At 34.9% G+C, this 24,747-nt stretch overlaps 1 protein-coding gene across 24 annotated transcripts in view; it reads right to left on the minus strand.

The window, feature by feature from the left end:
- Positions 1-24,747, minus strand: part of pbx3b (pre-B-cell leukemia homeobox 3b) — a 150,211-nt gene extending 125,464 nt beyond the window's left edge. For 6 of the 24 annotated variants that reach the window (XM_087263835.1, XM_087263830.1, XM_087263825.1 and 3 more), the window contains exons 1-2: positions 23,652-24,747; positions 22,964-23,042 (exon numbers count right to left, since the gene is read on the minus strand). In XM_087263835.1, the coding sequence (XP_087119961.1) occupies positions 22,964-23,042; positions 23,652-23,849 (277 nt within the window). In that variant the 5' untranslated portion in view covers positions 23,850-24,747. 24 annotated transcript variants of the gene reach the window in all.

Here is a 24,747-nt window from a genome sequence, read left to right on the forward strand (position 1 = left end):
ACATATATGTGTCTAATAATATTACAGCTTGACGTTGTGTAGACGTCACCACTTTGACATCTATCAGACATTGGATTTTGGTTGCCATACCTGATGATTAAGTGTCAGTATTCGATATCAAAATGATGTTGGTTTAAGATGTTGGCTTGACGTTGGATTTTAGTCACTTTCCAACACAACCTAAAGTCAACGAAATATCAGCGTCATTTGATGTCGTTACTAGACATCAAAATAATGTTGTCCTCAGACGCTAGCCAGACATTGAATTTTGGTCACCTGACATCACAACCTAAATCTAACTTAATGTTAATGTCTTATGCCGTTGTGTGCCTGCTGAGCAATGACAAAATTCACTACAGAATGGTACGTTTACACACACATCCACAAATTACATGTAAATGCATTAGCTTTTCACAGCGTAATACTCACTACTCTTGAGTACTTTTGAAAGGTCTACTTTTTACTCATACTTTGAGTAAAATTTACAACAGATACTTTTACTGTACTTGCACTACATTTTTAGGTAAGTAATGGTACTTTTACTTAAGGATGATTTTTCAGTACTCTTTCCACTACTGACCATAAGTAATTCAATTCTACTCTTATATTATATTTATCGTATCATTTATAATATATAATAACTGTAAAAAGTGTTGGGTTTCACACAATTCACACAAATCGATTAAGTTAACAACAAACTGAGGTCGATTGAACATAATTAAATTGTTCCAAAAAAAATATCATGAATTGTTTTGTTTTAGCTCATACTAAATAGTTTGAACCAGCCGCAAAAATATTTTTCAGTGTATATTGTACATATATATATTTTACTATATAAAGACAACTTGCTGAAGCACTTTTATGCAAAATTTTATAATTATTTTTAAAATCAGGGTTACTTTTACAAAGTTTAAACATCTAAAATCCACTTGAATATACCTATATAATATATATATATGTATCTGTATGTGTGTGTGTGTGTGTGTGTGTGTGTGTGTGTGTGTGTGTGTGTGTGTGTGTGTGTGTGTGTGTGTGTGTGTGTGTGTGTATTTCCTGCACTCTCTCCATATCTGTGCTCTCATCAGGCAGAGAGAATAATCAGGGCTCGGGAGACAGCAGAGCTTCAGTCATTAAATAAATTAACTCTGCTACTCCACCATCGCTACACACACACTCGCTCCACTATGACCCTGCTCATCTCACACACACACACACACACACACACACACACACACACACACACACACACACACACACACACACACACACACACACACACACACACACACACACACACACACACACACACATGCACACACATATAAAGCTCAATATACTTAAAAAATGCAGTTAAATACTTGGAGCAAGCGGTGAATTACACAGGCTGAAATAATATGATAGGAATGTTACTGTACACCTCGTGTTATGATGAAAGTGTCTCTAATTTGAGGAGGATTTGAGAAACGCCCTCTGCCCTTGGTGTATAATCTTCATTTGCATGGGTTAGGATGCCTTACTTGGTCTACATGATTATATTAAGGGCTTGGGCTAATTAAGAAGGTAGTGAAGTGCTATGAGAGAGGAGGAAAGTAAAATAAATAGAATGTATAGACAGACAAAACTGTTGGTACCCTTCAATTTTGTCCTGACAAATAATATTAATTTACCTTTTTAATGCCACAATTCAAAAGCAATATCTGATTTTCATTAGTTTATTTTTCAATACTTTTTTATTAATGATTGTGGGTTTTCTTTCTTCATTGGAAGGGTATCAACAATTTTATCTATGCGTATCATCATATGAGACATTCTACTAGAAACGTACATTATCTGTCCCTGAAATAAAAACATAAATACACTGAATACAAAGCATTTCTTCCCAAAGAATTTCTAAATTGGACTCATGCTTGATTTCTGTTGTTCTGTTAAAAAAATATGTAATTCAATTGGTTCTGATTGTTTTTCTTTACTGAAAACACTTTAGAAATGTACAAACCCTGTTATTGTCCTTGTCCTCAGCCCAACTGAACCTACAGCTTTAATAGTTTTGTTAGGCTAAAAACTGTTATTCAGAAAAAAATACTTCAGCAAGTTTAAGTTCACTGTTAAATATTTTACCCTAAATTTATAGTAAATTACTGTGAAGTACTTCATGATAACAATAATTCTGTAAATATTTCTAAATATCAAAAACCTCCACTACCATAAAAGTTAGTGTGTATTAGTTTCTTTAATGAATAAAATATTAATAATGTTTGAATTAATTAGGAGAAGCTGGCAGTGATCAAGGATGGGTTCCATCATTGAATTGTGTGACTTTATGCTTGTTTTTGTATAATTGTTTAAAGAAAGAGGACAAGCTTAAAGGTCAGGCCTTGTCACATATTTTATAAGTAAAAATTAAGGTAGAATGTCCCATATATATATAAAATATTTTTGCATTATTAGGTCTATATTATAGTACATTTGTGATATAACAAAATTATTGTCATTTAATTCAAGTAAAAAGCTAGATTTGAGACAGTTAGTTTGTTAGTAAGTTATTAAAAAAAGAAAATAAAAATAATTTACCAAAACCAAAATAATTTCTGGACATGATTAGCTCATACATAAAAGCATACTTTTAATAACTAAAACATTTCAAAATATTATTCAACAGTATAATAAGTGGGGATAAATATCAGTTAGAAACAACATCAGTGGTCATCTGCACAAAGTAGTTACAGGAGTCTTAGTCAGTACAATTTCATTAAAACTGTTATTAACCTTTTATGAGTTGCAAAATACAGATTGCTCAAATTTGACAGCAAAAAAAGTCAAGCTGATTACCCCTGAATAAATGTTAATCATACTAGCTGTTCATATTAGTTCTTAACATCCATTCATAGCATAATGGCTACATTTATGCAACTAGCCACAGCTTAACAACTTAGTAACAAAAAAAAGGAATGTCAAGAGTCAAACTATTTTACTTGTTCATTACAATCAATATTTGACGTGTAGTTTCCATGTGAAGTCTAAAAACCCCCTTTTTAGCACTTGCCTGTCTATTAATGACACCTTTTTTTTTTTTTACTAAACTCATTGCTCCACTTCTAAAAACTCTCAGCTTCTTGTAAGGCGGGAAAAGGGTGAAAAATCTCAAACTGTGCCACGTAAAACAAATCGCTATCAATCATTCTGACAGAGCTGCCGCTTATTTGAGAGGCAAAAGTGAGCGAAAAATCTAGCTGTCAGCAGTGGCCGGTGTCTAAACCCACACTTTACATTTCTGCTTCACCGAAGGCCCTCCATCCTCCTGTGTTCCTGCTCAAATATCAAACGTAAGGAGGTGCGTGGAGGAATGAACAGAGAGCCGTGGCATCCGTGATTAAAAATGCATGCCTTCTCTAGTAGGACACAACAGATAATGATATCGCCACCGCCGCATGCATGTCATCGAATTCGGTTCACCTATTTCAACTTTGATGGCGAATGAAACCGTGCACTGCAGGTTTCATGATCAAAAACGGGATTTAGTTATATTGGGATGCATTCGATATCTGAGATCTACAGTGCCCTCCACTAATATCGACATTCTTGGTAAATATGAGGGAAGAAGGCAGGGGGAAATATGTCTTTACTGCTTAACCTTTAGAACAAAATGTTAACAAAAAAAATGTTTGCTGTTTGTTCTAACTACTTATTTAAAATGAGCTGAAACAACACGCTTCTTGATTATTTTGAGGGGACAGCTTAATTGTTTTATGTTCAATTCACTTCAATTTGTAAAAACTAATAGGATAACTTAATTCCTTCATGTTGTCCTAAACACAATCGATTATGTGGAACCCAGCATTTTGTATAGTATAGATGCTTTATTCTTAAAACTCTTTTAAAATGTTTATGATGATGTAGAGTAGGTGATGATGGCTTGTAGGGGTTAGGGGAGAACATCGATACAGTATCATGATCCAGTATCATGATCCTTTTTTTTTTTTTTTCAGCAACAATGCTATGTCATAAACTGATGTCCATATTGATATATCACCAATATTTCATTATACTATTTGACTGAATAAGAAAAGCATCATCTTTATAATCTAGAAGATTTTATTTGTAAATTCTTCTGGTAAGCAATTTTAGCACAAAAAAAAAGGTTTGCATTAAATATTGAATTAAATGGAGGCATTGCAGAAAGTTGAACACAACATCTGATAGGTTTCCTGTAAGTGTTGGTCAGCTTGTCAATCCCATTTTGAACTGCAGCAATACAACTGAAGTGAGATAAACAAACTTTTCTTCTTGCTTAACAGATGTTGCCAAAGTTTCCATTTGGAGACTTAATTGGTAAGAAATTGCAATATATCACAAAAAAACTTGGGTGGCAATTATGCCATCACCCTCCACTTGTTTCAAACCTAGGGTGCATAAACAATGACATAACCCGTGGCTAAACTATCATAGTACAATGCATCGTTTGGGAAAAGAACGATGTAGTGAGGAGTGTTTTCCCAAAACAGTAGTTTCTCTGCCGCAAACCCGTCATTTAAACCCTGTTAGTTTTATTGTTAAACGCCCATAATGATGCTCTAAACGGGGTGGAGTAATTACTTCTTTAGAGAAAAAAATAAAATAAAATTGTGCAAATTATATTGTTTTACATGAATTTTTTAAAAAATACAATATTAGCTTAGATAAAAAACATGCACTCGCTATTCATATATATATATATATATATATATATATATATATATATATATATATATATATATATATATATATAAATGACACATATAGGAACTATTTGTTTCCTTTACAAATATTATTGAGAATATTTCTATTCCATATAAAATCACTTAGCTAACACGTATTCTAATCTCATAAATCATATAAATAGATTATTTATAAAGAAATGAAAAAAAATTCTACTTAATAATAATCACTATTATTATTGGTATTATTAAGTAGGATATTGTTTATTTATTTATTTATTTATTTATTTATTTATTTATAAGTGTACTTTTACAATTTGACACACTCTAAACACTACAGAAATGCTCTATCCAATAGGGGCATGTGATATACAGTACAGGGATGACGGGGAATAGAACAAAACCAGGAACTATGCTTCTAAATACACGCTCTAGAGGAGTAGTTGTGAGCGTAAAAGCTTGCGATGCACTTTGCAAATGTTCGTTGGAATGACAGATTTGGGAAATGCCAAATCAACAAACTATATTTGTAATGACAAAATGTTTCTTTATACAACATTCTAAAGAATGTTGGGGGGAAAAAACAACCATTGAGTTCAATGGTATTGTTTGTTTCTACTATGTATGAAATTGGCTGTTTTTTTCCTAGTATTATTCTGAATATCTATTTTTATATTTACCAGAAAAAAAGAAAGTCATAAACGTTAGTCAGTTTATGTACCACTTAAGTGTGAGTGGTGAGGGAGTTTTCCTTTTTGAATGAATTATCACTTTAAAACCTTGTTGTAAAGCTTTGTTTAAAAACTATAAACTTATGTCCTCTTTCAGGCTGATTCATAAAAATTCCAATTGGCTTTAATTTCTTCATTACAGAAAACCTAATAGTGGCAATGTGCATGTTGCATGTTTTTGCCATTGTCTTATAGCCACATCATGTTTTTTTAAAGCTCAGTAGCCTCATTTACACCTCTAAAAAAACATAATCTTGTGCCTAAATAAGGAAAAGTAAAATCCCAATTGGAATATACTTTAAAAATATTGTGCTAGTATGAATTCATAGGGGTTCCAATAATTCTGCACACAAATATTTACCAAAGATATTTGTATTTGTTTCTTTGATAAAACTGTGCTGTGTTTTCAATGTGTTCTCAATGAGAACAGAGGTATTTTGGTCAAATTATTAAAGGTTAACAATAAAGACATTTTGTTAGTGAAGGGCACTGCAGGGCAGATGGTAAAGTGTTTTTATTTTCACATGCATGAAATGAAATGTTCAAATGAAGCGATATACATTGCTTGTATTGTGAAGTGTGCATGTTGGAGGATTGATAGGTCTGCTTTGCTGAGCCGAGCGGTGTGTGTATTGACAGGGATGAAAGTCTGAGGTCGCGGACATGCGGTTTCCTCTGCGTCTCGTTCTAAATAAGATTACTGCGCCAGCCAGGAGAAGAGCAGAGTGCCAAGATCCCTGATTAAATGAATTAACAAGTAAGTGAGGCGATGTCCCTGGGACCCTGCCACTGCCAGGGAGAGAACGAACACACTGAAGGAAGAAAAACTGGATGACAGTAATTAACCACACTATCTTAACTGATATGAAGGCACGGATACATGGTGCGCGCAAAATCACATCTCTGACTGCAGTTTCCATGTGAATGATTTTAACTGGGGTCCAAAATTAACTTTTGTCAGGTGAAGCATAACATGCTATTTAGCACATTTCAATTTCTATTTATGTATATATATATATATATATATATATATATATATATATATATATATATATATATATATATATATATATATACATATATACTGAACACGCACACACTATATTGTTTATCTTTTTTCAGCTCATGCAATGCTCAGCATATATAGGTACACCCCTCACAAATCTATCTTTTAAACTCATATTTTTAATAGAAAGCTAAACAATATTTGTGTATATACATTAGATAATAATAATGGTCAGTACTGAAGCCAAATGTGGAGCTAATCTAACAAAATACCCTAAGATAACGGTCCAAAAACTAGAACACTTACATTAATATCCTATTGAAAAATATTACAAACTTGAAAAAGAGGAAAAATCAAGCGAAGCAAAAAATTTGAAAAATTTAGTTAAAATTTTGTAGGTTGTAGTTGTTGTTTTTTTTTAATATTTTGCTTGAATTTAATTGTATTATCTTTCAATTTCTAAATATTTTTGTGGACTAAAATATTATTTTCATGAATATATCTGTTTAATAAATCTGTTTTGTTTAAATCCACCTAAATACATTGCCTATATACACTGAAAATGGATAAAAATATTCATTTTCAAAATGGGGTGTACTCAATTATGCTGAGCACTGTATATGTTCAGTTTCATTCATAGTTTTTTCAGATGACTATGTGCCCATATTACCCATATTTATCGACTTGTGATAAAGATATAAAACGCAACAAAAAACTTTTCTAAACACATGACTTTTGACTATATACTATATATAAAAATGGTGCTGGACAAAGATTAATCATGATTAAAAAAACAAGTTTGTTTTGACATAATATAGTTTTGTGTAATATTTGCGTTTCTGTGATACAAATACATATATAATAACAAAACTACACTAAATAGTTTTGTAACAAAGACATTGAAATTTATACATAAGGTGTATCATAAACCTATATATTTTATTTCTAAATATGAATAAACATTTTTTTTCAAATACATGTATGCATATGTGTATTCATATATAGATAATAAATATACAGTTAAAGTTATATTTATTATTAGCCCCCTTTTGAATTTTCTTTTTTTTTATATATATATATTTCCAAAATAATTTTTAACAGAGCAAGGATATTTCCACAGTATTTCTGATAATATTTTTTCTTCCGGAGAAAGTCTCATTTGTTTGATTTCGGCTAGAATAAAAGTTTTTTAATTTTTTAAAAAACATTTTAAGGTCATAATTATTAGCCTCTTTAAGCTATTTTATTATTTTATTTCGATAGTCTACAGAACAAACCATCATTATACAATAACTTGCCTAATTACCCTAACCTGCCTAGTTAACCTAATTGACCTAGTTAAGCTTTTAAATGTCACTTTAAGCTGTATAGAAGTGTCTTGAAAAATATCTTGTAAAATATTATTTACTGTCATCATGACAAAGATAAAATAAATCAGTTATTAGAAATGAGTTATTAAAACTATTATGTTTAGAAATGTGTGCTTCTCTCCATTAAACAGAAATTAGGGAAAAATAAGCAGGGGGGGGGGGGGGTAATAATTTCTACATAATGCACACAGACACACATACATATATATTATGTCAAAACAAACTTTTATTTTGGATGTGATTAATCTTTGCTCAGCCCTAATATATGGTCAACCCACATTTTTTTTTCCATTAGTCAGCAAATAAATTAATAAATTGTAAATAAATAAATCAAATTAATTTAAAAAAAAATAATTATTATCATTAGCAGTAGAAGTCAAAAACTAAATTAAATGTAACATGATATGTTATTCTTTTATATGAGTGAAGGTCAGAATAAGTGTGAAGTTTTATTTTTACATAAATATAAAATATGCTGAAGCATGATGGGAACATTATTTTACACATACTTTTCCAACAATTTAATTACATTAAATAGGCTTTCTATGTATATAACCCCACTTCAGTCAATTGTATTTGATGCAAATGGCAAAATTAATGTTTCGAATATCACACGTAATATAACCACTACCATCATAGTCTTATTACAAAAATATCACAACAGTCCTCCAACAGCCCACAACACACAGAGAGTGAGGACGGAGAACTGAAAACAGCCAAGAAAACGGAGAGAAAAGGCAGCAGGAAATAGCAGTAATCTACTCGAGTTTGACCTCCACATTGCAAGAGAATAAAAACGTGACCCTTTTCTTCTTCCGCTTTTCAATCCCCATCAAACCACACAGCAGAAGGAGAGGACAGCGTTCCCCGACTCGCTGCCATTAATCACCACTTTTCCAGAAGCCGAGTGCGGATTCATTTCTGTCATCCCAAACATCAGCTAGTATTGTTATGGAGCTGCTCACTCCTCATTGAAGCCGGCCAGGTTTCAATGAGGAGAGGATGTGAAGTTGCTTTTCAGAGAGAAGAACCCCAAAGAGAGAGAGAGAGAACCAGAGAAAGAAAGAATGAAAAAAAAAGAGAGAGAGAGAGAGAGAGAGAGAGAGAGAGAGAGAGACTATATCCCAGGGGCTCTGACACCAATTAAGCCATTTCACCATGAGCCCAGAACAGGATCTGAAACATGAGACAGCACCTAAAGCTCCGGCTGGCCCTGCGCCATCTTTCCGTTGCTTCAGCTTACAAAAATGAACTTCAAGGGCTCAGGGTGAAGAGATGAGCTCTGTTCCAAAATCTACCCCTACACCCTACATGGGCAGCTGGCTTCTGATGGTCACTGAACTCCGTAAGGGACTATTTGGAGCGCTATACAGTAGATAGATGATAAATCTGTGATGAACATAAATAAAACCCAGTCGAATAGTAGTTGGTATGGAACTAGTAAGTTGCTGAACTATTGAAGAGGTACTGTAAAATATATTAAAAGCATATGGCATACATATAACTGTTTTTAGATACAAATAATACACAATAAACTATTTTTGTCCACAATTCAAAATTAATCTACTACTTAGGATAATTAAAAATGAACAATGAAGATGTTACATCTTGCATGTGTTCATTAAAATATTTATATTCATACATTATCATCTGAAATCCTATACACTGCCATTATTTTTTCTAAAAAACACTCTGTTTTCAGTATAGATTTATAGTTCATCCGACCTGTTGATCCAAAATGACTGTTTATTTATTTAATTATTTACAGAGGAGTAAAATGATTCATTTTAAAATACATTGAACTATTTTTGTTCATACTGTATGATTTAAAAGTAATACTTTTATTCATCTAGAATGCATTAAACTAATAAAAAGTGACAAAGATTTTACATCTTACATATGTCTATTTATGGTAAATATTCCTAATCAATACAATACCACTAACAAATCCATATATTAAATAAATGTTTTGTCCATAACAGATTTATTAAGTTGATTAAAAGTGTTGGATTGTTTGTTGAATTAATTACTGAAGAGTCAAATAATACATCTTTTTTTTCACGTTGACTTTTGCCATTCTCTTCCAAAACAAAGCATTATATAAAACACATGATATATACACTACTATTCAAAAGTTTGTTTGTTTTTTTAAGAAAATTATTTTGTTCTTTAAGGTGGCATTTATGAAATGTAAAATAAATTGTTCAAATGTTAAATATTTATTAACATTTTAAATAACTACTTTCTTATTGGATGTAGTTTCAAATGAAATGATTACTCCAGTCATTTTTGCTTTTTTTACTATTACCATAAATAATAATAACTATTATTAGAATATTTAATATTAGAGTGATTTCTGAAGGATCATGTGGCTCTGAAGACTGGAGTTATGAAGCTGAAAGTTCATCATTAAAATCACTTGAATAAATTATTAAACCATAAACTGCTTTTAAACAATTATTTTAGTGCAATAACATTTCACTATTTTAATATTTCTACTGTATTTTTTGATAAAATAAATGCAGCCTTAGTGAGCAGGAGAAGCTTATTTTATAATATTTAAAAATCCTACAGACCCTGAACTTTTGACCTGTAGTGTATATCTATTTTTTTTACCGAATAGCAATTCTGATCATAAAAAATACTTACTATAAAGAGTGAAACTTTATATTCACCTGAAAATATGTTTTGAAAGGTAGTGTTTATACCATTAAGTCCTACATACTGTCTATTTACCAATTTTATTTTACTTAATCACCATAATGCATTCTGGAACTGCCTTTTAACCAAAGTACATGTGATGCCTTAATTTAGCTAAATTAGCTTTTAAAATAACACAATGCATTAAAGCTGCCTTTGTTGGGCATCTCACTAGTTACGTTTAAAAAACAGAATGTTGTTACGTTTGGTTGAGGAATTTTGTGTTGTTAAACTGATGGGATGCATAAAAAGGAAGGAGTTCGGTTCAAGCACATTCCCTCTAGCGCTGTTAGCAACACGTAGCGTAAATCTCACTCATTCAGTCAGAACTCAAACAATCTGCTCTTTGTGAGAAACACTGCTCCCTAAAACACAAAGATTAGCATTTAACTTTACACTTAAACTAGCGGTTAGCTTTAGAACTTACTGTCAACTACGTGAGGCTCATTTATTCATGCTAGCGTATGTTTAACTAGAAAAAAAAGGGCATTAGATGTGTGAGCATTAACCGAAAACGCCACGGTCAAAGTGAGTGATGGCATTAGCCTGCTTTCTTGATGTTAAATAAATAAGTGCAAATCAATCGATACATAACCCCTCCAGCGATTAAATCCAAGGAATGCCTAGTAGTCGATTTTTAGCAAACACTCCTGAGGACGTTGTCCGTTAGCTCTCGGACGTTTACGTGTGCTTATAAGGGTTTTCAGCTGCTGTTCCTTGTCAAGGCCGCAGCAGAATAACGCCAGCTTTGTTATGAATTAAATATTAGAAATCTTAACACAGCAGCCAATAAGAATTATTTGCCTTGTTAAAGCAGCAGAAGACGCTGATTAAAATTTCATTGCGTTGCAGTCTTTTTCCCATTTCTGCTTTCAATATATCATTCTAACGTATGAAACGCTGAAGGAACAATGGCACGGGGACTTCATTTGAGGAATGCAAATAGGAAGAAGGGAGGATAGAGCAGTGCTGTGGGGAGAGAACCAGACCCTGAAATGCTGCTTCAGGCTAAAATACAAAACACAGGCTTGCACTTGAGTCTAATTTAGCATTGAAGGAAACGTTTGGATTTCTGCACACACATGAGGCTAACTGATCCGAGCTCCAAAACTGTGTCGGACATGATTATGTGCATATTTCCTAGATATTAAAAATACTGGATTTTAGAGAGATAAGACATCCTACGGCCCTAAGAATCTATCTTGACCTCTTTCATTGGGTGAAATACATTTTATTTGGAAATTTGGTTTAACTTTTTAAAAGTTTAAAATTTTACTTTTTTAAAATTTAAATGGGTTAGCAATTGGGGTATATGCAGACGGACTTTTAATTTCAGTCAGCCAGCCCCAAGGCTTCCAGTGAATTGTTATTCCATACAAAATCGCTGCATTTAGGATCTGATATCTTTAAAAATGATAAATCTTTACTGCCTGGCTGTGATACGATGTAAAGTGGGTATCAGACCAAACAAGAAGGACTGCATTAAATTATATTTTTTCACACCATGTCTTTTAAATATGGAAATTAATTTTACCCCAGTATTTTCAATGGAGTTTTTGTGCAAGCCTGCTGCTTTTAAACAGTCTTTTGTCTCTTTTTCGCTTTAAGAAATGGAGGCTTAATGATTGTATTTGAATTACATTAATGACATTGATGCTCCAAAAGAAACCTTATGAAATCGAAAAAAGTCACAAACCTTTCACTGAAGGTTCATCATTGGCTAAAAAACTCTAGCTGTGCATAGCCCATTGTATTTCTTAAAAATAAGGCGTTTTATTACAACATTGTAAAAATAGATTGGTTACTTTGTAATTTGAAACTTTTTTTGCAATTATGCATAAAGCTAATTTACTGAATGTAAACTTGTTATGTCAACTGTTTTTGACAGTGTAGTATTATTACATTGGGAAGTACATTATACTGTATATATTCCCAATATATATTGGGAAGTATATATACATTATACATACAACAATAATATACAGTAATTTGCGTTTTTGCATAATGTTTTTGCACATGCATAATTTGCATGTTTTTTGTCATGACTGTATTTCTGACATTCTTTTTTTTTTTTACCATAAACCAAACTAATGCTTGTTTAGTTTTCGGTGAACACTTTAAGGTTCCTAAGTACATAATATGACACTTATTTTTCTCACATAAAACCGTAAAGGAGCAGTTCATGGGTTTCAATTGTCAACAGACTTACGTTTGGTTATTTATTTTAAACTTTAGTTGTGCAACATGAAATGTCACACAGAATTAATTACATTTTCATGACAGGAATCAGGATTCCACAATTGCATCAGTGTTTAATACATCTACGCAGATAAACATGAACTTCCTTTAAAAATGTTAGCATATTACCATAATAATCATCAAATTTAAACAACCGGTCAAAAGTTTGGGTTCAATTGGAGTTTTAATTTTAATTTTTTTTTTTTAAAGCTTATCTGGGGCTGCATTTATTTAATCACAAATTCTGTAAAAATTGTATAATTTAATAATTTATTCCAGTGGTTTTAAAAGATGAACTTTCAGCTTTCTTACTCCAGTCTTCAGTCACATGATCCTTCAGAAATCACTCTAAATACTACTTAATATTGTTATTATTATTAATATCAATATTATCATTAATGGTAATAGTAATAAAATCAATAATGACTGCAGTAATAATTTCACTTTAAACTACAGTACAAACAATAAGTAATAAATATATATTAAATGAATAAGTATTTAACAATTTAACTTTTTTACATTTAATAAATGCTGCTTTGATGAACAGAATAATTTTATTTAAATTGTTAAAAAAAATAATAAAGAAAAAAGAAAAAACTGACCCCAAACTTTTGACCGGTATCAAAATCAATCAATCAACCAATCAATAAAAAACACAGCAAAAATGCATCAATACTAACAACCATCCAGACAAATGGCCACAGCCATCCAGTACTTCTTCCCAAGTAAATTAAGCATTCATCGACCAACACTACATATTCCGCACATGAGGACAGTGCATGAGCAAGTACTGCATATGGACCTGCATCTTCTGCCCCTGGAGGAAATCTCACCACTGAAACAGAGGAGGCTAATGAAATGGAGATCTATAAATAGCGATGTCATTACAATGAGAGGACCACTCTCCTCCCCTCCCCTCCCACCTGACCCTTTTTGTGCTAATAAGCATGGTGACAGTGATGCAGGTTCTGCTATAGAGCAGTGCGGAGCCGCGGTCCTGATATCTGCGACCTAAGAAGACCTTCAGTGAGCTCTTGGACATTACCTCAGTGGGAGACCGTAAAGATTTTGAGACGGAATTGAGTAATGCAGTCGGATTGTGTAATCACCTGCAAAATTAATAATGCTGGCAGAGTTATTTGTGGGTCTGGAAGTGTGGTGGAGGTGAAATAATTGTAAGTGGTGCACAACTGTAGTTTACGATTCTCCAAGTGGTTCCTGAAAAGTAAATGATCTTCCGAGGTTTTCTGTAATAATGTCTTTATTTTAAGTGCTGTTTTTTTTATTATTATTTATTGAACAGTACTTTGTCTTTCTGACAATTCAAGGAGAACTTCAATGTGTAGCAATTATATGAAACTGAACTTGTAAATTGTCAAGGAATTTGGCAAATTTGGAGAGAATAAAGGTAAAAGGTTTGGTTTAATGTGAATAAATTACTGTAATTGTTTTATTAAATAGTTCCACTATTGTTTAAAAGTGTTCTAATTTCTAATTAATTGATAAAATAAATGGAATTTGTGAAAAATCATGCCTTGGAATGTGATCAAATTCATTGATTGTTTTATTTTTTCTATATACATCCATTGGTCAGTGTGTTGTTTGATGTTTAGTTTCTATCCTTTCTAGAATGATAGTTTGTATCTTTCTAACATAATTTAAACTACATTTTAACTAAATTGAGCTATAGCTAAAAAAACAAAGAAAACAACATATAGATAACACTCTTAAGCTACATCTCTGGCAGCCTCAGGGAGATCTTGCTTGAAAGCCCTGGCTTTATTTTTATGCCATGTTGACCGTAAATCAGTGTAACAACACTGACAGAAAAAAGGTTTTATTTCCATTACTGGATGCGGAACCACCATTTGCAATATTGAAAATATCTATATAAAACTGCACATAACAGCCCATGAACCTTGTGTCAATAACAAATGGGCCCCGTGTTAGACAGCGGCGAATGAATTGAGTTACACAAATATCATATCCAGAACGTTCGGCCAACGTTAGCATTGCTCATCGCATCACAGTTCGCTCCATATGCGACACAAACACTGCTGTGGGTGGATGGGTGTTTCACAGCTTTTACGCCCTGGTGACAAAATTATTGATGACAACGCATCACAAATTGCACTTATTTCATATACAGATGACAGGGAGAGAGGGAGGGGGATGTAAAATATTAAAACAGCAGCGCCGGGTGGGAACATTTACTTTTTTTTAAATGAAAATTTAATGTTTCAATACTGAGCACAATTTAGTTAAACGGCAAAGGATAGCTGACAATTCAAAGGTGATGTGAGATTCATCAGAGGTTTGTGCTAGTCATTGAACCAGAGGAACACGTGTGTGTATGTTTATAGAGAGAATGTTAAAAGCACAGGTCAAAAAAAATTCCAAAATAAATGTATGTATGTATGTATGTATGTATGTATGTATGTATGTATGTATTTATTTATTTAATTTATTTATTTATTTATTTATTTATTCATTCATTTATTTATTCATTTAAAATCAAATAAAAAAATATTTTATTTTATTTTATTTTATTTTATTTTATTTTATTTTATTTTATTTTATTTTATTTTATTTTATTTTATTTTATTTTATTTTATTTTGATCATTTCCCAGGAGTTTCAAATGATCTTTATCAACTATTTAATGTCCCCTTTCTCATACAGAGGCAATCTGAAGAAGTCAGAGGTAATTAAATGAAACATGAGCTCATCTTACACTGAGTACAGCGGGAAAGGGGTCGGCTGTGTGTGTGCGCGTGTGTGTGTGTGTGTGTGTGTGTGTGTGTGTGTGTGTGTGTGTACTAAGAAATCAAGAGGCAATGTATTAATAAGACAAGCAAGTAAGACAATGTCGCTAGCAGCCACACAGATTCTGGAATTTTCTCACCTAAAGCCCAGACCACATACGGATAAACACTGCAGTGGATTATTGAAGTCACACCTTCCATTGAGACAATACGCATTTAATTAAACCCAAAGAATGATGAGCCTTGTTGCTTATATGGGAAAAACAGGTTCGAATTTAGCCTGCAACGACTTCTCGCCTACCACAGAACTATTGCAATAGTAAGAAAAAGCTATATAAACAATATGTCCATATAAACTGCAATATTTTCACCCTCTCTGCCACTGATAAAGCCTATTCAAATGTACAATCGGGACATTTCATGATAAAGCTGCCAAAATGTTATGCTATAAAATGCTTATTTGCATAGCTAATGTGATACAGAAAACAACTATGGATCTGTTTTTCACAAAACCTCAGACAATATCTTGAAGCTATGGTTGATAAGTACGGTGAGAAATCACACTGATGTGCGTGTATCTGCATTTGTCCAAGCCTTTGCTATATGCAACAAGAAGCAGATTAGCCTCATATATGTAAAAATATGGAGCATTTCCTCGAGGAAGACACGTGAAAGCTTGCGATTACGGATTTCCTCTTCACCTTGTTTTTTTTGTATTCTTTTTTACCTCTCACACGCTTGACATCCATCCGTACCCTTTCTGTGTTTCTTTTAATTCCTTCATCTGCTCTTTCTTTTCCAAAACCACCTTTCACTGGCGAAAGCAAAGGGTTTTACGGCACTGTAAGGAAGATAGCAGTCACTCTTCCTCGATTTCAAACACCAAGTCTTGTAATGGAAAGAAAGGGAGAGAAGGACAGAGAGATAAAGAGAGAGAGGGAGAGACAGAGAGAGAGAGAGGGGCCATGGCATTCAGGAGTCCAGGCGCCCTGCTGAGCAGAAGCCATTCTGCCTTACACTATCTTGTCACTGCAGACGCATCGCTGGGGCAGACGTGAACAAAAAGCAGCCCAAAGTCAATTGTCTCCACTGCTGAATGGCTTTCTATTGCGGGCTGCATACATTTACTCAGGCATTTGCTAAAAAGAAAAAAAAAATGGCTTGTGCTATTGTAACTAAAGGCAAGAGAGGAGGGTGACACTCACTAATATTTACTTTGGATCATAACGACCCAGGCTCGTGATGATGTCATAAAGAGACGGAGACGCACGGCTTCCCACCTCCACAAATATGGATCACGAGCCGGAGTCAATTTTTCATCGTTTCATGGTTAAGTGCTCCTTTGTTATTTCGTAATTAGCAAACAATTAATGAGTATGTTCTCTCATTAATTAATAATCGGTAATTACGGAGTATTAAAACAAGCCGTCACGTTCTTAATAATCCAATCAATTGATATTGAAAATATCGCTTTTGTGTTACGCTACCCCCCTATTGTTAATAAATAAATAGCAGATAAATAAATAAATAACAATAAGAATTCGAGAAATAACAACAATAACCCAGCAGATGTCAAATTAACTTCAGGGTAGATTTAGTTGGCTCATTACCGCTTTGTCGGGGCGCCTCAAAATGAATGGTCCCCGAGGGTTTAAGAAACGCTTACTCTCCAAATCCTTGCATTCCATTTTTTCAAGGTAATGCTTTTAGCCGGCCTCGCATGTGGTTAATTACGACGGTGCCTACAAATTAATTCAGCCGGTTCAGAGTGCACAAAGAAGGGTCTCGCAGCGGATGCACAAATAACAACACGCAGCCCTGAAAAATAGCGTACGTGAGTGCATGTGTGTGTGAGGGGAACAGCACAGCGGGGGCCACACCGCCAGCTTCCTGCAGTCTCTCCTCCAGACCTCCCGTTTCTGAACTTGATGAGTCAAAGGTCAGAAAAACAACAAGTCAATAGGCAGGCAGCGGCCGCCGAGGCAGCAAACAGGGGAAGAGGAGAGAAACCGAGAGAGAAAGAGGAGCCTATGATTTTGGCCCTGTAATAGTTTTCTGTAATCTCTCTGTATTGATTAAACCTCACTTCAGAAAGGAGTGTTGCTTCGGAGCACACCTAAACCCCCCCTGTCTTCTTTCTCTCTTTCCTGGTCAGAAATGCCATATGGAGGTAATCTTTCACCTTTGTTATTCCTCGCTGCTCCCGCTGCATCTGCCACTGCTGCCGCCAGCCCTGCTCTCTACCGGCGGAGAGAAAGCAAACAACCCGAATGCACACACACACACACATACACTCGCCGTCTGATTAGCACACAGTCAACCCAGCAGAGGTCTTCCTCAATTCTCGGCTGCACTTCTGTATTCCCTCTCGAAACAAGCTAGACAAGTTTATTCTCCCCACGTTAAGGCTTCTTTCACCATCGGTGCTAGGATTTCTTTATCACTGACATGTTAAATGTTAACAGCACCATCGTTAGAAGCTAAAATAAACTGATTTGTTAATTACCTCACCAAAAGAGCTGACCCGAGCACTTTAGTGGGAGTGGATGACATTGTATAATGGTGTTATGATATAATTTAACTTGTAAAAAAAAATTGTCGGTCGAGGCCACAGGTCTTAGGAGACCTAGAAAAACAGACACTTAAAAAAAGAAAAAAAGAAAAGAGAGACTGAGAAAGCAGAAAAAAACAGCATCTGCTAACACAAAAATGATTTTCAAGCATTCTGCCACATTCCCTTCATTTGATTCATTTAAATGCAAAAGCGAGAGAAAGTGGAAGGGAAGAAAAAAGAAAAAACAAACCCCTCCTGCTAAAAACACTCAATTTACTGACAGGCAAATGACTTCACGCTGCCACTTAATCTCATTTCTTGCATAATGCCCTCTAATTAGCATATCAAAGTGAATTAATACTTCTAGGGCATTAGCAATGGGGAAATCTACTCAGGGCCTCCAGTAGCAGTTAGTGGAGTGCCAAGAAAGCTCCCCAACACTACAGACAGCTTTGCATTGCAAAATGCTTCTATCCATTTATCCGCCATGTATGTATCTCTCTCCTCCTCCACACACCCTCTCTCTCTCTCTCTCATCATCTAGCCCAGCCACTCTTTGAAAAAGAGAAAGATTTTTTTCTTCATGCCGATTCTCCGCAGTGCCCCGGGGATCCCGAAAACAACTCGAACCTTTCAGCTCGACAAGACTTTGAATTTGCGGTAATCTGTGGTTAATCTGACAATTAACTCAGCACGTTTTTACATGACGGTTGTCATTCACAGCCTTTAGAATAAGCGTTAAAAGAGTTTTCTTCCACACATCTCGCAGTTTTAGGGGGCGCATCTCTGACATTCTCATAGTCAAGGCAAAAGTACACACTCATGCATCCCGAACAGTCACACAGATCATCTCTGTTCGCTCGCTCTACAAACAGACGTACATACACAGCTTTTCCTTCTCACTGTTTACATAGTTACAGTACAAACACTTCAGGTTTGATTTACCCTTTTTGCGCCTTTAAGCCCCCTTTGCATCAGATCCAAAAGCAACAATGAATGTTTCATCTTTTCAAAGCTCTGTTCTCTGCTGCAATTGGCAAATACAAGGCCAAGAAATCTGTCCGATTGGAACTTATTCATACATCAGCGCTGGCAGTTGTTAGCATTTTCTCTTAGTGTATAAAGAGAGATACATTTAGCAGTGACTCTATGGCACAAACTGTACTGTATCAATATCACACTCACCAAGTTCAACAATGACAGCTATTTGTTGAGTAGTGACGCAACTTGAAAGTTTTACCATTTCACTAAGAAAATGAGCTAATTCAAGGCTAACATGAGCAAATTAAACCTTCACAGCAGTTGTTATTTGCAAGTGCATACACAAGTTGCACAGACAGTGCTGTCCGATGACTTCCAGGAACTAAATCATGTCAGAATTTAGCATTTTTGCATTGCTCCTCTTTGCAGTGGATGCAATGGCATAAACCCTCACGACAAGCCCTCAATTCTTTTGCGCATCTGTTGAGTATGATAAGCGAAATGCACATACGGCTCTGACACAAGGTGTTCACGAGGTATGTGTGAGGTGCATTAAAAGCATAAAAGCTGCACAGAAGATGTGTTTGGATGAAAAGAAACAAGAAGGAGTAGCAGTAGTAGCATGCTTATCAGTGCAAGTCTTTCTTATCACTCTGATGAGACAATGTCCTTCAACGTTGCTGTGGAGAAAAAAAGAAGTCTTCCGCTAAGAGTGAAAAAACAACAGCTTTTCACATCTCTCAACATCGGCGCACTACACCGCAGGTGAATTTAAGCACTAGTCTAGATTCAAAATTACATTTGACCATAAAACATCACTTCAAAGAGCGAGGAAACAATGAAAACTGAACGTACATTTACAGCGTATGAAAATAGCATGCTTGTGTTCACTTGTGAGTTAATAAACAAATTAGCAGAATGAAGCTTGTTAGGAAATTAGTCCGGATGCGTTAAGAAGGGAAAGGGGAAAAAAGAAACCATTCAAACAGGCAGCGTCAAAGGGATTAACCGAGATTACAGCAACTGAGCTAGTAAACAAGCTCATTTAAATAATTAGCATACTTAGGGACTCTACTCTTTATGCATATTTAATTAGAGCTATAATGTAATAAGGGACATAGCTGTATTAAACGTAACATGATAGGTGCACATGGAAGCACAGTCAACAGCTGGAGGTGCATTTAAAATAATGAAAATGCTTGTACAATAGGAAATTAAATGCAAAGGATAGGTCTTTGTAAAAAAATATATATATAAATATGTTATAAATATGTTTAGATTTAACTGCATTTGTGAGCAATTAATGGATTATGTAAATACACAAATATTAGTTTAAGAGACAAGTATTGCATGTAAACACCTGGAATGTTCATACTTCATACACAATCTACACACAAACATACTTATATATATATATATATATATATATATATATATATATATATATATATATATATATATATATATATATATATATACACACACACCTATTTCACACCATAGACAAGATAACTAAATTTCTAAATTACTAAAAGTGACTAAATTTCTTTCTGTCTTATCACAATACAAAACAGTGGCCACTTCAAGCTGTCAAGTAGCATTTACTAATCAATTTCTGGCTTCTTTTTTTCACTCCTCATTCTCTCTTTTTCTGGACAGACATAAAGAACAACTCAAGCAGACCGGGCGGTGGATCAGGGCCTTGCCCTCCCGCAGTTGAGACCTCCAACGCCCGAGAAGTTCATTAAGTTTTATGATCTTCCTCCAGTCAGTTCTGCTTATAAGCCACACAAAGGCCACAAATCTGGCAAAGCACTAATCTCCCTATACAACCACACAGAGGCATGATAAACACATGAACTAAAATTTGAATGCAATTCCATTTCTGTAATAATCATAATGAAAACTCATATTTGGTCTCTTTATGTAAATTAAACATTTCTCTGTTTACAAAATCAAACAAATATTAAAGTTCTAAAGTTTGTTTAATTTTACAAAGCATATAAACTTGCTTATTTCAACATGCTATAAAATAAGCTTTCATTTTATTTAGCTAAGAAAAATAAAATTACAGACAAAAGCACAGTTCTTAGTCAAATTCAGTGCGTTTACCATTATGTTTTAGGCTCACCTTACGAATTTCGCTCTGCTATTCTCCTTCAGCATTATCCAGAAATACACACTGCACATTCCTGGTAAAAGCCCCTTTTCTAATGGTCTCTCAGGGTTCTGCATATCAGGTTATGTGGTCATTCTCTCTTTATACCTGCGCCCTGCATGATTGCTGAAGGCGCGCGCTTTTACGCACATCACGCGCGTTAACCGTCGCAGCATAAAGGGAAAACTGCACATTAAATTACATCCACTAAACTGCCGGACGTTCTAAACTGATTCTGTTTTAACGGGTGCTGATTTCCCCCTCAAAGAAAAAAAAAACTATCTTTTGTGAGACAGTGACATATGCTAATGTTCCGTGTCATTGGGGCAGGCGGTATATAGCCTTGGTAACGCACGTGCTGAATTGATGTTGTATCTGTCATTGGACTTCATCTACAGTGCGCGCTCGACAGACTGTTTCAGAGGTGCTCGAGTGTCAGAAAGAGTGAAATATTTTGTGTTTGATACAGACATGCGTATATCAACTGAAATAAAATAATTCTAATCCAACAAGAAGGAGCAATGCACAAGAAAGTAAACATTATGCAGAATAATGTGCGCCTGTACTTCTGCCAAGATACAATTCTTAATATAAGGTCCTTGAATGGAGTCAGTCAGTTGCCACTCAATGCATTGCTGAATTCAAATGTTGAAATTTAAATATTAAAACTATTTTTACACTTCAAGATCTAGGTCAGTGGTCAGATAGGTCATAGGCCACAGTACAAAAATATTATTAGATGTTAATAATTAAATAACAATATTGTTAAGTGCCAAAGAAGTGGCAACTTCCAGTTATTTACACTTTCCAGGCTCCTTAATAAATAATGAAAAAAATCTAAACATAAATATAACCATGTCTAAAATTTAATATTAGTTTTATTACAAGATAACCAGAATTCTTGTATAACAATGAGGGCATTCCCAGCCAAAATTTGTCATCTAAATATTTTTACAACTTTGGTTGCATCAAACTAATAATAAATAACTTATCGATCCCTCCTGATCATAACAAGTGCGTTTTAGCACACAAAAGAAAAGGAAAAAAATCAACAATGACACAATAAAGCCAAGCATCTTTGCACGTGTCGGTGAACGATGTAACCTTCACAGCGCTGGCGTCTTTCGGAATAAAATGGGGGCAATAATTAACTGCAGGACCGCCGATACTGCCAATAATTATCCAGTAAATTGGTCGCATAATTAGCCAGAGGAGCGCAGGAATTGGACCGCTCTCTCTCCGAACCACGAACACGCGCAAACGCTCTCAGGGCGTGCAGTTAAACAAAACAAGCTTAATATTAAACCAACACCGCACAAAGCATATCCTCAGTGGCAGATGCAGAATATCCCGAAGATGCATAATTGTCGAGCAATTCCCCAAGTGTGGGTCTTGCTTGATTAAATGAATGGTGTGAGAATAGCGCGCTGTAAACAAGGGAACTGCCGGGGTGCCTCTCTCTCATTCATGCCCCAGAAGAAGGCACTCGGTTCAGCCTTGTGATGCAACGCAGAAGGGGGGGAAGGATCATCGTTGTATATTTTGCAATGATAAATCCAATTATGACTATTCATTTTCACAAGTGAGAAGCAGAGAAATGTGGATGCTGGATGTGGCTTGATACAACTGGACTCCGCTGACGACCAAATAAAAAAAAAACACCAATAAAGATGGCGGTGTCTGAAGGATTAGTGACACTGTTCTGTTGCTTTTTTCTTCTTGACATGTCTAATTTAGCTTCATTTGTAAGGGTATGCATTATCTTACCTGTTTTCTCTTTGATCTCGCAGAGCACACTGAAGAGGGCTGGCTTCATTCTGTGACAGTTGAGCCCATGTTTCCTGTGCCATTTGGGAGCAAGAGACGAGATTGATATATAGTCACTTAAAACTCATAATTGTGTCGCATTAAAACTTCATAAGGCATCAAGTCTTCTGTTGGAATGTATCTTTAAACTGCATTGGTTTGTTAGAAATAAACACAGACAAAGTTCACAACAAAGAGTATAATTAATTAGTGCTAAATATGTAAATTAATTTACAAAGAAGTAAAAGATTTATAGTATGTGGCTAGTGGCTGTAAAAGTATCAGGGCCTCTTCGGCTCAGAAACAGAAAAGTGAGATGTAGAAACTTTTAATGAGATGCTCACATGTGTTGAGCACTTCACCTGTGTATCATTTACATTAAAATGCACAACTTTAGCAGCTAATGTTCTGATTTAGGATAGATCTTGTGACACTGAAACGTGATTTCAACCTGTCAAATGGATTTCAGATGCAAACTTGACCTTTTAGGTTTACTATAGTGACCCAGTGGGTGAAAATTAAAAGTTAGCTAGTGTGAAAAAAAAAGTAAATGAAAGCAACATGAGCTATTGTAAAGAATCAAATGAGCAAGCATGGAATACTTTGTTAAGAAAACAATGCAAGCGTTTATATTACAGAAATGCACCAACTTTGCTTGCGCCTCGTCCAGGCTTTGGTCGGTGATGGTCATGATCTGATGCAGAATGTCACCGATGTCTTGTTTTCTTCCATCCCCATCGGTTCCGTCGTGTCCATGTGGAGGCGGCAGAGCCATGCCGCCTTGTACCGAGTGACCAGCCAGGCTGACACCGCCGAGAGTCTGCATGATCCGGGCTTGCTCGTCCATAGTCCGCCGCAACACAATCAATGCGCTCGTGCTCAGTCACTGAGATGGGTGAAATAAACTCGGATAATGCACATGCAAAAACAACTTGATTATTTCATGTGCGGCGTTTAACGGGTCGCTATCGTGCACAAAATATTGACCGTGAAGCAACGCAGAAGAGAAGAAAAATACAATAAATCGCTGGATCGCGGAATTGATGTCCCGGGAAAAGATTTAAATCGTCTTTGATCCTCCTGTAAGAATGTCCATTAGAGGAAAATTAGCGATGATCTTTCTTGTTTGTTATTGAAGTAAACTTCAGCGTTCAGGTGACAGCGGTTGCCCGTTCAATCCTGTCCGAATCTTCATGCCAATTTGTCTTTTTTCTCTTTGAAGAGCCGGGGTCCTTTGCAGATGTCTGGAATTCTTATTTGCTGTCTTCTTAGGATAATTTCGCCTTGTGCACTTCTGGAAAACTTGGACAAATCCGTAGTATTACAAAGAGTTGCAAACAAAACATCCCATGCCTCTGACGGAAAGTGATAATTAATCAAAATTAATGATTGTGTAATTAAAAAGACGCAGGTTGAGTGTGGACAACTGGCAGAATGTTGTCTTTTAAAAAGATTTCTTTTTTTTCCTCCAAAAATAAAAAAACTGCATAAGAAAATAAAAGAACCCGAGTGAAATAAATTAAACCATCAGCACCGGCGACCAGAGCTATAAAGATTGTAGAGAAAAAAATATATACAAAAACGTATAAAAAAGTTTTCTCACTTTCAGTAGGTAAAATAGAAAAACTAGCGAAAAAAATTAATCACGCGCCATAAAGCGATGCGCAAAAATATCTGCTGGCGGAAATTTATGAGTCGAGCGCGCGGGCTGTGTGTGCTTTATGTTGTTTGATGGCAGCGGTAGT

The sequence above is a fragment of the Danio rerio genome, chromosome 8, assembly GCF_052040795.2.
Source record: "Danio rerio strain M-AB ecotype USA chromosome 8, GRCz13ab, whole genome shotgun sequence".
In the NCBI taxonomy this organism is placed as follows: domain Eukaryota; kingdom Metazoa; phylum Chordata; class Actinopteri; order Cypriniformes; family Danionidae; genus Danio; species Danio rerio.